This window comes from Tenrec ecaudatus, chromosome 11, assembly GCF_050624435.1.
Source record: "Tenrec ecaudatus isolate mTenEca1 chromosome 11, mTenEca1.hap1, whole genome shotgun sequence".
NCBI lineage: Eukaryota > Metazoa > Chordata > Mammalia > Afrosoricida > Tenrecidae > Tenrec > Tenrec ecaudatus.
In genome coordinates this window covers 105,403,201-105,418,525 of record NC_134540.1, presented here as the reverse complement: position 1 = coordinate 105,418,525, position 15,325 = coordinate 105,403,201, and the positions used below count along the sequence as shown (strand labels likewise).

At 49.7% G+C, this 15,325-nt stretch overlaps 1 protein-coding gene across 1 annotated transcript in view; it reads left to right on the top strand.

The window, feature by feature from the left end:
- The window catches only part of UBAC2 (UBA domain containing 2), a 208,263-nt gene extending 198,684 nt beyond the window's left edge, over positions 1-9,579 (top strand). The window contains exon 9 of the mRNA XM_075563460.1: positions 9,302-9,579. Within this exon, the coding sequence (XP_075419575.1) occupies positions 9,302-9,409 (108 nt within the window). The 3' untranslated portion in view covers positions 9,410-9,579. The remainder of the gene's footprint in view (positions 1-9,301) is intronic.
- Positions 9,580-15,325: the final 5,746 nt, after the last annotated feature.

Sequence of the window (15,325 nt, the reverse complement as noted above, 5' to 3'; positions counted from 1 at the left end):
CAACAAAACAATTTATAAAGATAAAAAAGATGTACAGCTTCCAAAACCCACAGGGGCAGCGCTCCATCCTATAGAGTCACTACGAGTTAGAATCAACTCCGCAGCAATGGGTTTAAGGTAAAAACAAGTTAGAGAAAAGGATTTTGAGATTGCTATATACTGAGATGAACTGGTTACATAGTGGGCTGTTCATCACAAGGTCAGCAGTTCGAAACCACCAGTATTCTGAAGGAGAAAGATGAGGCTGCCTGCTCCCATAAAGAGTTACCACCTCAGAAACCCAAAGGAGGCCGTTCTCCTCCATCTGTGTAGGCTCCCTATGAGTCAGAATTGACTTGATGGCAGTGGGTTTGCATTTGGGGTGGGGGAGCGAGGTTGGGTGAGCTATGTGTATATGTCACGTATTTAGCTGTGGAGCCAATCCTTTCTTTGGGTTTCCTGTCACCTGGCAGGGACAATGGGTTTCTCCATTATGGCGATGACCAAGGGTCAGGAAGGGTGGCATCTGTGATCCAAAGCTCAGCTCTCGGCCTGTCCAGGCTACTAGAGGCCCTCTCTGAAAATGGTCCTGTGCCGCCGTTGTGAAAGACGCACGCGTTCTCTCCCTAGCAAAGTGGCAGGGAAAGCATGCCACAGGGAATGACAGAAACAGCTCCAGGATCCCAGAGGCGTGGGAATGCAGGCGGTTTTGTCACACTAACAAAGTCTCTGGGCTGTTCAGGAATCGGGATTTTCACACACAAAGCCCCCTCACAGTTGAGTGGGATCGGACTGCACAGATGCACATTGAACTCCTATGACCCAAAGCCAGCCAACCCCACTGCCATTGGATCAATTCCGACTCATAGCAACACCTACGAAGGGCTTTCACAAAAATCTTTGGAAAAACTCCATTATCTTTTCATTCCATTTTTCCACCAACATTTTGAAGTCCATGGTATGTGCCAGCCACTACCCCAGGCCTTTCCACATAACATGTCTCCACGCTTCAAGACTGAGAAAATCAGGAGCCGTGTGAACTGGGACCAGACTGCCAGCTCAGGACCCCACTGCCATCTGAAGGGGCCCCCACTGCCAGCAAGGACGGCTGCCCTTCAGTTGGATAGAAAGTGCCTGCCAGCCGTCCCTTTCGCTTTGAGTGTGGTGAGCCTCGGCGTCCTGTCGCAGGAGCGCTGCAGGGTGAGGGCAGGCTGCCGGCTGCGTGCTCAGGGGTCCATGCACCAGCTCCTCAAGACCGTCTGCTCCTGTAGACGCGCAGCTTTGGAACCCCAGGGAGAGCGGCCCTCCTCTGCTTCAGGCGCACTCGGGGCAGTGGGCCCGACCTTCCTGTGTCTTATCCTGGCCACATTTTCTGCCCTCCTGACCACAAGTTGACATCAGCCTCAGTTTTCTCCTTGCCATTTGAACAGGATTTCACACTTACAGTCCTAATGAAATACACTCCTAGATTGGCCACACAGGTATTCTCTGAGCAGAAGAGAACTGAGGTAGGTCAACAGCAGTCTTATTGTTAGCATTCTCCAAAGCGAGCACTGGGTATCTGTTGTCTGAGCTGTGAGTTTGGGCTCTGGTAACTTCCCAAAGGGAGGGCCGCCTCACTGCTCACAGCAGCTCAGTCTGCTCACCATGCCACCGAGGAAGGGCCCGGCTAGCTCAACATCTGTTCACTGATAATCTTTGCGGACTGATGGTTATCCAAACAAGCACAACGAGCAAGTTGCAAAAGGAGCGTGCAATGGTGCTTTTTTCCCTTGAGCCTTTAGTTTTGAACTCAAGGTTCAAATTGGTCTTTAAAAAAAAGAAAGAACGAAGGCAAAGAACTGTGTGAACACATTATCTACTTCGTGAGGGTTTATCTGATCAAAGTGAGTCAATCCACCGTAAAGATTATCTCATCACACTGCCTTCTCTGCCCTGAAAAGTAAACACCGAGAGCTCTGAGACCACATTTGGCTGCAGAAGGAAGCATGATCGCCAACATTCCAGAGGTGAACAAGTCTGCAGCAGCCAACACTGAGCCTGGCTCTGTTACTAAAGCCAGTGACAGGCGGCGGTGGCGAGGGCTAGAGAGAAAGAAGCCTCCGAGGCCGGGGGGTAAGGGAACTCTCACAGGACTAGTGCCCAGATAGCGCCCAGCGATCCAGAGTCCGGAGTGTTGCCTTCCTGCGGCTCCTTCACCTTGGATCTCTGTCTGTGTAACCTGCCAGCCCATCATCAGCATCTTTTGCTTCACAAACCAAAGTCACAGTCAGTGGGCGGGAGATGGACTCAGCCTCACAAGGCTGAGTCTAGGTCTGTACTCCACCAGCAACCACGGATGAATCCTGGTTTTTCCAGCCGCAAATCACCAACTGTGGACCACGACAAACGGTGTCTGCATGCAGGCCAGGGGCAAAGTAGCAGCCAGGCCCTAGCTGTGCCTGAGATGCTCAGGGCGGCCACGTGATTAGGGTAGTAAGTGTAGTGTTTCCGTGCTATTTAAAGGAGGCCAACTGGTCTGACTGTCTTGTGTCCTTGATGTCATGCTCATAGGTCACAGAAAGAAAGGAGAGTTAACCAACTCCTAATGGGCATAGTCATCTCCCCTAGAGATAATGGACCTTTAGCTGGAAATAGTTGGAATAAACTCCATAACAGGGTTACTTCAATCCAAGATTAGAAATAGTCTGGTAAGCATAGACTGGCTAGATTTTTCTCCCTGCTGTTAGCCCAGGTGCTGTAACATCTCTCACCACGTGTGTCTTTTGGGCATCACGAGCAAGGAAGGAGAATCCTTAGAAACACCTCCCAAGAAAAAGGAAAGTGTGAGTTCTGAGAATTGCAAGACAAAATTGATGTTTCACGTCTCACGGAAGCCTGAAAGAGATTGTTCCAGAGGTGACTTGCGAATGTTTAGAATGTTGTGGTCTGAAGGTACCCCTGTTGACACCAGGTGGCACCGAGACACTTGGCTGATCACTCTAAGGTATGCATACCTCCCGAGCGGTGGGGTTCCCTCCATGGGTCTGTCTGTCGTTTGATTGAAAGCTGATCCCAGACGTGAATTCATTTCCAGGTGGTACGGTCTCTATACTGTCTTGTGTCCTTGATGTCATGTTCATAGGTCACAGAAAGAAAATAGAGTTAACCAGAGACTGCTGCTAATTTGTTCATTTGGAATTTCGTTCTACATGTTCCTTCTATTGCCAGGACATTCTGTTGTCACCCACTTGTGTCATCGCAGTCAGCAGGGTAGCTCGCTAGCTCTTCTGGTCTCCAGCTAGTGTTTCGGACTAGTCCTTTGGACCAGTTGTGTCCTAGCATCTTGGATCTTCATTGCTCTTCTTGGCTCTTGGTGAGAGAGACCAGTAGTTAGTTACAACTGAGATGAGTGCTCACAAGCTTGACAAAAGTCATAGTCATGCTTCTCCAAAGTAGGATGGAGAGCCTTGCCTTTGGGGGCTATGTAATGCAGTTTACCTAGCTGCCCGCCAAGGGGTTGAGTGATGGTTAAGCAGTCCTCATGACTCTGGTCTCTATGCTCTGTGCTAGACATGGATGTGTTTGCAACACATGCAGATGCATATGTGGAAGCAACCTCTGCACACCTCCATGTACTCGTGGGTGCGCTCCTGTTCACCATGCCACACCCACTCAGCTCACATGGGTATCTGCCCGCTGATTCAAGTTGGCTCTTACTGTTCCTGCCAGATTCTGTCCCTAATAATACTTACCTTTGTGTCCTTTACCTTCCTTTGCTTTGGCCTCCCCCTCATTGTGGACGGCCTATCCCTTCACCCCATTAATAGCTGTCTGCGATCTGGTCAGTGATTCCCCCTCCCGGAACATCCCATGTACAGGAACACAGCATCCCCCTGGTGCCCTGCAGCAGTTTGGGGCAGCGAGAGAATGTCCAGCTGTGGCTGATTGCCCCAGGTGAGAAATGAAATGAGGAGAATCCTACTGTTCTGGCGAGAGAACATTGAACCCACATTGGACACCCCACAGTCTCTCAAGAGTGGGTCTTGCCACCTCTCGCCTGCTCACGTTTTCTTTGTTGTTTTTTGTTTGTTTGTTTTATTAGGGGCTCATGCAACTCTTATCACAATCCATACATACATCAGTTGTGTAAAGCACATCTGTACATTCATTGTCCTCATCATTCTAAAAACGTTTGCTCTCCACTTAAGCCCTTGGCATCGGGTCCTCTTTTTTCCCCCAACCCTCCCCGCTCCCCCCTCCCTCATGAGCCCTTGATAATTTATAAATTATTATTTTGTCATATCTTGCCCTGTGCAACATCTCCCTTCACCCCCTTTTCTGTTGTCCGTCCCCCAGGGAAGAGGTCACATGTAGCTCCTTGTAATCGATTCCCTCTTTCCAATCCACTCTCCCTCTACCCTCCCAGTATCACCACTCACACCCCTGGTCCTGAAGGTATCATCCGCCCTGGATTCCCTGTGTTTCCAGTTGCTATCTGTACCAGTGTACATCCTCTGGTCTAGCCAGACTTGCAAGGTCGAATTCGGATCATGATAGTGGGGGTGGGGGGCATTTAGGAACTAGAGGAAAATTGTATTTTTCATTGGTGCTACATCACACCCTGACTGGCTCGTCTCCTCCCTAGACCCCTCTGCAAGGGGATCTCTCCAGTGGCCGACAATAGGCTTTGGGTCTCCACTCTGCACTTCCCCCTTCATTCACTATGGTAAGATTTTTTGTTCTAATGATAACTTATACCTGATCCCTTCGACACCTCATGATCACACAGGCTGGTGTGTTTCTTCCGTGTGGGCTTTGTAGCTTCTGAGCTAGATGGCCGCTTGTTTACCTTCAAGCCTTTAAGACCCCAGGCACTATCTCTTTTATTAGGCGGGCACCATCAGCTTTCTTCACCACATTTGGTTATGCACCCATTGTCCTCAGCAATTGTATCATGGAGGTATGCACCCAATGATACGATTTTTTGTTCTTTGATGCCTGATAACTGATCCCTTCGGGACCACATGTTCACACAGGCTGGTGTGTTCTATGTGGGCATTGTTGTTGCTTCTGAGCTAGATGGCCGCTTGTTTATCTTCAAGCCTTTAAGACCCTAGATGCTATATCCTTTGATAGCCGAGCACCATCAGCTTTCTTCACCACATTTGCTTATTCACCTGCTGTGTCTTCAGTGGTTGTGTCAGAAGGGTGAGCATCATAGAATGCCCATTTAATAGAAGAAAGTATTCTTGCATTGAGAGAGTACTTGAGTGGCGGCTCAATGTCCTTCTGCTACCTTAATACTAAACCTATAAATATATGCACATAGCTCTATTTCCCCCATACTCATATATAAAAATATTTGCATATGTACATGTCTTTATCTAGACCTCTATAAATGCCCTTTGCCTCCCAGCTCTTTCCTCTATTTCCCTTGACTTTCCTCCTGTCCCACTATCATGCTCCATCCCCACCTGGGTTTCAGCAATACCTCTTTGTTACATCACCCTTGATCATGCCTTACCAGGCCTCCCACACCCACCTCACCACCAATTTGGATCACTTGTTGTTCCCTTGTTCCTGGTTTGTTAACACCACTTTCTTTCCCCTCACCCACCCCTATACCATGTCCCCCCGGAACTGTCGGTCCCGTTGTTTTCTCCTGCAGCTTGTTCATCCAGCCTATCTTATTTAGACAAACCTGCGGAGATAATAACCTTCACAGAAACAAGACAGAGCAAAACCAAGCAACAGTATACAACAAAACAACCACAAACCACTGACAAAGAACAAAACAAAACACAACAGGAAAGAAAAGCTTGTAGTTAGTTCAAGGATCGTTTGTTGGCCTTTAGGAGTGTTTTCCAGTCCAGTCTGTTTGGGCACCACGTCCTGGCCCCCAAAGTCCACCTTCAGCATTCCCTGGGGACTTAGTTGTTCCATTACCTTGCTATTCCGCTGCACTCCCCCAGTGCTTTGCCTCGGTGTGGTGGGATCAGGTTGGGTGCAATTCCCACACTGTCTCCGGTGCTGTCCCCTGTAGCGCCATGAGTCAGTGAGGGCTGTCATGTCTCATAGTGGGGCTGGCCATGTGGTTCCCTCTGTGGACTGGCTGCTCTAATTAGGGTCATCGTCCTTCAGGCCTGGTGGGCCAGGATGTGCTCCACTCTCTTCTACTCCCCCTTCATCTGATCCTGTGTGCTCCGATCAGATATGTCCCTCTCCAAGAGCTGCAGATCAATGCTGTCCTTTGAAAAACAATTCTTCTGGGGGGAGGGGCAGGCATCCACTTAGTATTGGGTACTGGGCCAGCCCCCCAGACCTCTCCACTGGTTCCCTACTCTGCGCCGGAATGTTGCATTCACACCTTGCGGCACTGGGTTGAAGTCTGGTCCCTCTTTCCCTGTGGAGATATAAATAATAACCATCTCCTTGGGTGGGTTAGCGCCCTGTGCCCCCACTACCCATTTCTTTCTTATTTTCATCTTTTTTTTCCTTTACCCACCTCCTCCCCAGTTGTCTACCATGTGCATCCCTGCATTTGATCTGGTCCCTGCCATACTACACGATCCTCACCCCAAGAATGTTTGTATACAGTAACTTTTTCCCTATGCCCCTTTTGCATTTTTTTAACACTTACCTCAGCGGGCTCATGTTGTACTTGTCCTTTTGTGCCTGACTTACTTTGCTTAGCATGATTTCCTCCAGTTCTTCCCATGCCGCTATGTGCCTCATACGTTCATCACTGCTTTTTAGTGATGCGTAGTACTCCATTGTATGTATATACCACAGTTTTTTAATCCAATCGTCAGTTGATGGAAATTTGGGTTGCTTCCAACTCCTTGCAATTGTGAACTGTGCCGCAATGAACATTGGAGCACAGATGTCTGGCCTTGGTTTGTTTCTTGCCTCTTCTGTGTATATGCCCAGTAGGGGGATTGCTGGGTCATATGGTAACTCTATTTCCATCTGTTTTAGATATCACCAGATTGATTTCCATAGTGGCTGTACATACTTACAGGCCCACCAGCAGTGGATGAGAGTTCCTGTCTCCCCACAGACCCTCCAACACTTGCTTTCTGATTTTTTGAATTGGGCTACCTTTGAGGGTGTTAGGTGGTACCTCATTGTTGTTTTAATTTGCATTTCTCTTATGGTTAAAGATCGGGAACATTTTCTCATATGTTTGTTGGTCATTCGGGTTTCTGCCCCTGTGAAACTTCTGTTCAAGTCTTTTGCCCACCTCTCAAGTGGGCTGTTAGTTTTTTTTTCTTTTTGGAAGCTAGCAGAGTGTTGTAGATTTTAGTAATAAGGCCTTTGTCTGATGAGTTATTGCTAAAGATGTTTACCCAGTCTGTGGACTCTCTTATTACTCTCTTGGTAAATTCTTTCGATGTACACAAGTGTTTTATCTTCAGTATATCCCATTTGTCAATTTGTGCCTCCTCTGTGTTTGTGTCCTTCCCTATTTCTGATAGCCTGTGTATTCCCTGCGCCAAAGTTCTCAAGTTGGCTCCAATTCCCTCATTGATGGCCCTAATAGTTTGGGGTTTAACTTCAAGGTCTGTGATCCACCTTGAGTTTATTCTTGTGCATGGAGTGATGTTAGGGTCTTGCTTCATTTTTCTGCAGGTAAATATCCATTTTTTCTAGCACCACTGGTTAAAGAGGGCATCTGTTTCCCATTTGATATTTTGGGGGCCCTTATCAAAGATCAGTTGTCTGTATGCTGATGCCTTTATTTCTGGGTTTTCAGTTCTTTTCCATTGGTCTGAGTATCTGTCATTGTACTAAAACCATGCAGTTTTGACAACTGTGGCTGTATAGTATGTGCTGAAGTCAGGTAAAGCAAGCTCTCCCACTGTGTCCTTCTTCTTGAGGAGTTCTCTGCTATTTCTGGGCTTCTTCCCTCTCCATATGAGGTTGGTAATCAGTTTTTCCATTTCTTTGAAGAAAGATGAGGGTAATTGTATTGGAATTGCATTAAACTTGCAGAACTGACATCTTTACTGTATTGAGTCTTCCAATCCACGAGGTGGGATCTTCTTCCACTTGTTGAGGTCGCTCTTGATTCCTGTAATAGTATTCTGTAGTTTTCCCTGTATAGATCTTTTGTTCTTTTAGTCAGGTATATCCCTAGATATTTCCATTTGTATTTGGCTTTTGGGTACCACCTTTTTTATCTCCTGCCTGCTCACCTTTTCACATGCACAGGCCATTCTTGTAGAAAACATCTTGTTGCTGTTTGTGACCACAACTCACAGTAAAAAATACTTCGTTCACAAGAACAAGGACAAGTACGGTAAATGCGGTAGCACATACAGTCCTGTAGCAACTGTAAAAGCCATGAGATGTGTGATTCCCTTCGCTGCTCTGGGACCTTGGCTAGTCTTGAAATGCCCTATTTAGTAGGAAACCAATTTCCGAGCAACTAGGTTACAGATCACCCCTCATAATACTGCCTGTGAAGGAGCCTAGTGACCCAAGGCGTTTAGCACCCCACCGTGGACCAGGCAGAGAGACGAGGCCGACAGGGCCGGTAAGGTTGACTCTCTCCAACACCCTTTGGAGCAGCTCAGGGCGGCAGGGGGCTAGTACTGCCCATTGGTGTATGGGAGATGTCGGTTTGCACAGATGCAGGATCCATCGTCAAGGAAAACCCAGCTTTGTCTCCCCCAGGTGCGTGGCTCTACCACCTTGCCCTGGCTGAGGCCCCAGGCTGAGCCCCACTTCACTTTTGCAGGCCAGTGCTGCCTGCAGAAATGCTGGGGAGGAGGGGGGAGATCTTTGTCACACAGGATCTTAGCAAATGGTATAGCTGTGAAGAGATAAGCATGCCTCAAAGTTCTCTCTCTGATAAGAACTTACAAGTGCATTTCCACATCTGTGTCTGCATCAAGAATAGCCCTTCAGCAGTGCAGGTAACCACGTGTGTGTGGAAGCAGGATTTTCTTGGGTTACTCAGGAATCAGACTGCATGGCCCTGCCGGAATGTGGGGCTGCCGTGTCCCCCCAGGACTAGGTGGATCCTGGCATGCCAACTGAGCTCTCGGAACCCCCAGTTCCTCACCTAGCGCATTGAAGTGAGATTCTACAGATACATTGACTACATCTTGTGAAACTGAAACTCTAAGGCACAGCAAGTACTTACAAGTGTTATTCGCTCTACTTTTTTAAACAACAGATGCACTTTGGTTAATTTTTACGCGGATTTGACCCTTCTCCCAGTGATACTTTTGACCATTCCACATGAGCCACGGAGCTGCCCCGGGAGCCGTCCTGCATGCAGGGGCAGATGGCCGTGTGTCAACATCTTGATTGGTTTGGTTTCTGTTCCCAGGTGGCCCGGCTCATGGAGATGGGATTTTCCAGAGGGGATGCTTTGGAAGCCCTGCGAGCATCAAACAACGACCTGAACATGGCTACCAACTTCCTGCTGCAGCACTGAGGGTCCAGGCCCCCAAACAGGGACGAGCTGGGCATGACCCTGCTTCGGAGGTGGCCGGAGGACCCCGTGCCAGGGTGGGCACCTCCCCACCTTCCTTAACTCCAAGATTGTTATAGCCAGACTACCACAAATCAGTTTGCCATTAAATTAGCATGTATTTTCTATCTTTATTTTTCTACTGGGTATTTTCCTGAGTCAGGAGCATCGTCCCTCTTCCCTCCTGCGCTGTTGACAATGCGTTGAAGGGGCCGGTTTCTGCAGCAACTTGGACGGCACTCCCGATGGGAAAGGACCTCATTCTCCTGACTGCAGTGCGTCATCCCACCTAGGATTTGATTGGCACACAGTGCTCCCATGCGGGAAGGGAGGCGGTTACTTCAGAAAGGCGATGGTACTGGGTCTGGGCTTTCCCAGTTGCTTTTGTTTTCTTTGAAAAAGTGTTTGCAACCCCACTGGCAGCCCAGCGCCCCCACCCCTGCGAGCTGGACAGTAGACCTCAGTGACGGGGTAAGAAAGACACGGGATTCTGTTCCTCTGTCTCTGCGCCTCCTCGCTGCCAGTAGAAAAACAGCAGTCGCAAAGCACCCGCTTGAGGTTCTGGAAGATTCTGTGAAACTTAACTGGGATTAATTTTGCTCAGAATACCCAGAGCTAGCCTTCTCAGCTAAAAAGGCTAAAAGGGGAGTGTGAAGAGCAGGCCTAGACAAGAGTGAGTCCTGGAACAATGTGAGGGCCTGACCAGAGAGCTCTCAGGTTGGCCCAGGGCAACTGGACCCCACTGTGCACATGAAGAGGAAGCCCCTTACTTGGTGTTTTCTCCTGGCTCCCATCCCTGCGGCTGCAGGTGAACCTGCCTGTCCCTCACACTTCACGGCTGCCCCTCCGAAGCAGGCTCTTCCAGGTTCCCTGGGGCCTGGGCAGCGTGGCATGGGGCAGGGGAAGAGGAAGAGGCAGGAGATAGGAGATAGGCTGAAATGAGCATGAAGACTTAGAGCACGTTGATTCTGATGACTTAAGAAACTTGTGTCACTGTTAGGTTCTACAGAATGGGCAGAGATGTGTCAAATTGATGCACATTTAGATACGTGCTGCAATAACGTTTTCAACGTGTTTTCCTTTTTAGCATTTTATTTTGGGTTTAGCTCCATCTCAATAATTTTCTTTTGTGTTCTTTGCCACAAAAAAGAAAAAAAGAACAAAATTTTCCAGCCTACGTCTCTTCCTTCAGAATATTTGGGTGTGTTTTGTTTTGTGAGAAGCCTCTGTGGACAGGCCCTTGAGCACCATCAGGTCAGCAGTCCTAAGGCCCCACTCCTGAGGCTGGTCAAAGCCAGAGAGCCACTATCAGGCAACCTTGTGGGAGCCCAGCTGCTCTGAGAGCACATGCCCTGACTTGACCTGAAGATGAGTTTCTCCACCCAGGTTCTAAAGAGGCATGGGTGGGATTGGAGATGTCCTTGTCCCACGGCACTGTCCGAGGCTGTGATAAGGAGAGCCTGGGATTGGCATCTGAGAGGTTGGAATCCATCCTCTGCACGTCCTGATGCAGAGGGCCAAAGGGCACAACTCCCACCCAAATGCACCCCTCCTGTGGGAACAAGCACAACAGCTAAGTCAGAGTCCAAAGTCACCCTGGACTCTGAGCCATTCCAAGTCTTGGCTCCTAGAGGGTGGGAGCGGTGGCCTCGGGAGTGTTATGGTCACAGTACAAATGAAAGAGTTCTTGTTTGTTTTCTAATCAGAATTTCCTTCTAAATGTGATAACATTTCTGAGATCCTTACCCTTTGCGAGGGAACCTCAGTGACCTTCCAACTCAACAGTAAGTTGACTTGACAGTGTGGAAAGCTGAGACACAGGTAGACAAGTAGCTCAACAGGGACAGGGCTGGGAGGCAACCTCAGCGTTGTTCATGGCTTCTTTCAACCTCTTCCTCGGTTTTCACAGTGGCGATGCCCTCTCCCTCCCGAACACAACATGGTATTTACCATTCTCTTCAGGCACCCACCAGTCCACTGTTCACACGTGCACACGGAGGTCCCCATCCCGCCCACTCTTCTGTCTTTATGCCGTGGAGCCAAGCGCACAGCACCCACTGCAGGGTTTTGAGCACCTGAGAACACCCACAGGTCTTGTCAAGATACCCAGAAGCCTTCCAGGCTGGCAGACCCCCTAAAGGAAATCATCAAGCTCCACACACAGTGGGGTCGGCCAGAGAGCTCTCTGGTTCAGAAAGAGCGTGTGGGAATGGAGTGCCTCAAAGACCAACTCACTGCCACCGACTTGATGCCAACTCACAGCGACCCCGTCAGACCTGATGGAGCTGCCCCTGTGCTTCTAAGAATATAGCTCTGCTCTGGAGTGAAATGCTCCGTCTTCCTCCTGTGGGTGACTGGTGGTTTCGAACTGCTGACCTTGTGGATCACAGCCCAACTTAGAAACACTTCACCACCAGCATGGGCTTTAATGATCAAGTTAGATTTCAGAAGAGGAAGTGGGCGTAGGTGTTTGGTGAACCCCTCCTCCCTTCCCAGGTAAAGCTTGTTAGAAAAATTGAAAAATAGTAAAACGTTTCAGTATCACTTAGAATGCTTTCTTAGAGTCCCTGAGCTCATAATATGTACGTTTCACAATTATTCTTAAAGTTGAATTGGGCATATCCAAACCATAGCCTACATGTTTACAGAAAAAAATGCTCATTCAACTCACTGCCATCCACGAGTCCAGCTCATAGCGACCCTTTCAGGCGGGGTAGAGCCGCCCTATGGGTTTCTGAGACTCATTATTTTCCCAAGGAGGGGCCGGCGGTTTCAAACTGCTAGCCTGCGGTTAGCAGCCCAACTCGTAACCCACTGTGCCACCACGGCGCCTTTGAACCAGATGGGAGTATTTATTTTTGTGAGAGCCAAAAGCCTACATTCGTCACTTCACCATCCCAGCTCTGTGTTTGTTTTGGTGTTTTTCAAAGGGATGGTCAAAATCGCCCGAATCTTGAGTGCGCCCACCTGCCGGACCCAGCAGTGTCTCTCCAGTGGCTGTGTTGACTGGTGCTACTAAGAAGGACTCAGGCAGATGGAACGGGGCGGAGTGGGCATGCTTCCTTGAGACCATGGGGCCACCGTGCGTGCTGTGGGGCTGGGGGAGATCGCCCTCAGCCCAGGAGGAGGAGGAAGAGGTGGAAAGGCAAGGTCCATCTTGGTCCAACCTTCAGAATTGCCCGGCAGGCAGTTCTCGCTTTCAGACACCCCAGACCCTCCCCGACCAGCATGTCACCCTGGGTGGCCCGGACTCCCCGCTGACAGTGCTGGAAGAGGGACCCTCAGGGACATGACACTGCAGAGAAATACCCTCTCACTGCATAGAGCCCAGGCCTCTCCAAACGACTGAAGTCTGCAGAAGCCATAGCCAGCTTGCCATCCCCAGCACTGCTCCCCGCTTCACACATAGTTATGAGAAACTCCAAACCAAAACCAAACTCACTGCCTTTGAGCTGATTCTTACCTCTGGTGACCTTAAATGATGGGTTAGAACTGCCCCTGTGCGTTTCCCAGACTAACTCTACAGGCGTTAAAGCCGCCTCTTTCCCCAGAGGAGCGGCTGGTGGGTTCGAACCTCTGGCCCTTTGGATAGCAGCCCAATTGGTAAACACTGCACCACCAGGGTTGCTTATGAGAAACTAGATAACCTACACATAAGGCATGGTTTCCTAACACAAGATTCCCTGGTGGTGCAGCTGTTTGAGCATTGGGATGCTAACTGCAACATAGTGATTCAAACATCCCAGCTGCTCAGTGGGTGAGAGAGGAGCCGGCTGTTCCCGGTAAGATTTACACTCCTGGAAAGCCGATGGAGCATCTGCCATGTCCTGTAGGGCCCATGTGAGTTAGAACAGACTTGACAGAGGAGGGGGGGTGGGCTTCCTAACCCCGCGAGCCTATGCGGACCGTGGTGACTGGTGCCTTCTGAGATGGGCCTTTGCAGCGGTGTCCAGCTGGAGCCTAAATGGGAGACTGGATCTGACATCAGCCCAAAGGGGCTTTGTAAACCCTTCATGTACTTGACCCAGGACAGACCTTCGAACACGTGCTACCTCAGGCATAAAGGTGATGGGTGTCCACATGCTCACAACGCTCACACGAGATTGGGAGCGGCTGTCACAAGGAATGAGGGGGGTCGCTGTGCCTCACTCCCTGTGTCCTTGCTGGGCTGTTAGAGGTGGAGGTGATAGGAGCCTGCAGAGACGGTGGGCGCAGGGAGGGCCCTCCTGTTGTGGCAGGAAACAGGATCAGAATTCCTGCTTGCCCTTCGTCAGCTGGGGTCCCCTCTGCCTCTCCCACTGGTTGTGCGCTCATCACAGAGGGAGAAGCCAGGCCCAGGAGTCCACTGGGATTGCCTGTTCCTGGTTTTAGCCTTTTGCTATTTGGGCAGGTCTGTATATTGACTTTCTATCGAAGATGATGTCATGCTCAACAGAAATCCTGTGTTTTACCTGAAAATTTTTCAGCTTGGTAATGTCTATGCCGCTTTTGTAATCCTTGCATATTGTAACTTAGTGACAGACCCCAGTGTTTCCAAGGATCGTGGAAGTCCTTGCGGGGGAGGCAAGAGTCTCCACTCAGGGCTTAGGAAAGGGGGAGGGGTGTGTGTGTGTGTGTGTGTGTGTGTGTGTGTGTGTGTGTGTGTGTGTGTGTGTGTGTGTCAGGCTGTTCTATTTAAATATCCACAGAGATTAACTTGATGCTACCACACCTGCTGTGACCTTAAGGACCTAGTTAAGGAAAAACAAAAATAAGTGAATTCATTTTGTTTAAGCATAAAGAGCCCAGCAAATTATTAGCTAAGCCAAGCTGCTTTGTCAGAACAGAGGGGAAGGCCCTCCTGCCCCGCCCTGCCCCTGCCCCTTGCTTGGGCAGAGCGGGGATGGTGTTCTGCTCAGAAATGGCCAAATCTTCACGATGCTTTATTACTTAAAAATTAATAAAGCCAACTACCCGCCCTCAGCCTCTTCTGTCCGTCTGGGTGTGTGAGTGGACGTTGCAGGTGCATATGAAAGGTCTACTTCCGTGGCTCCAAACCACTCCACATGATAAAGCAAATTGTAGGACAGGCTAGCTTTGGGGCAAGGATGCACATCAAGGGTGCACAGAGCGCTTCAGGGTAATTGAAAGGTAAACTCTGCTTCCTGAGTGGGTGGAGCTGCACAGGAATGTGAGTTCTCTAACTAAAACCTGGAAAACCCTTCAAAGCAGCCTCCCATTCCCCTCATTCTGGCCTGTTACAAACTCCGTCCAGCAGTTCAGGCTAGGTGTGCGTGGGCAATGGAGGTTGGTACCTCTCAGCGCATCTGCCCCAGAGCGGTGTTAGAATGGAGAGAGAGCACCCCGAAGAACTTCTTTTACAGCACTCCCCTGTTTTACTAGTGGAGACACTTCTGGTTGAGCCTGCGAAAGGGGCCCCTCCTGGCCTGGACTGTCCACCTGGGCTTGTGGTGGGCTTGAGTCCACCTCAGCCCTGATTTCTGCTCTCAGCCTCATTGTGTGGAGAGGAAGATGCAGGATACAGACCAGCTGAGGGAGCTGACCCACGACAGGGGCCCGCCTCTACCTTCTCTGGAGTGAAACGATGCAGGCATGTCACAACAAAGCAAGTCTGCTGGTCTCCCCGGGACCTGACTTAATGATGCTAATCCCACAGCAAGTCTGCTTCATGCCGGTGGTTCTCGGCTGGGTCCCTGAGTGCGCGCCGGATAAACCCTAAGAAGCTCCCAGTGGGCAAGGGCTCACACGCATTCAGTCTAGCCCCACCCAGCTTTGATCGCAATGCCATGTTAACTCATAGCCACCCGATAGGGCAGGGTAAAACTGCCCCTGTGAGTTCCCAAGACTGTCACTGTTCATGGGAGTAGAAAGCCCGCCTTT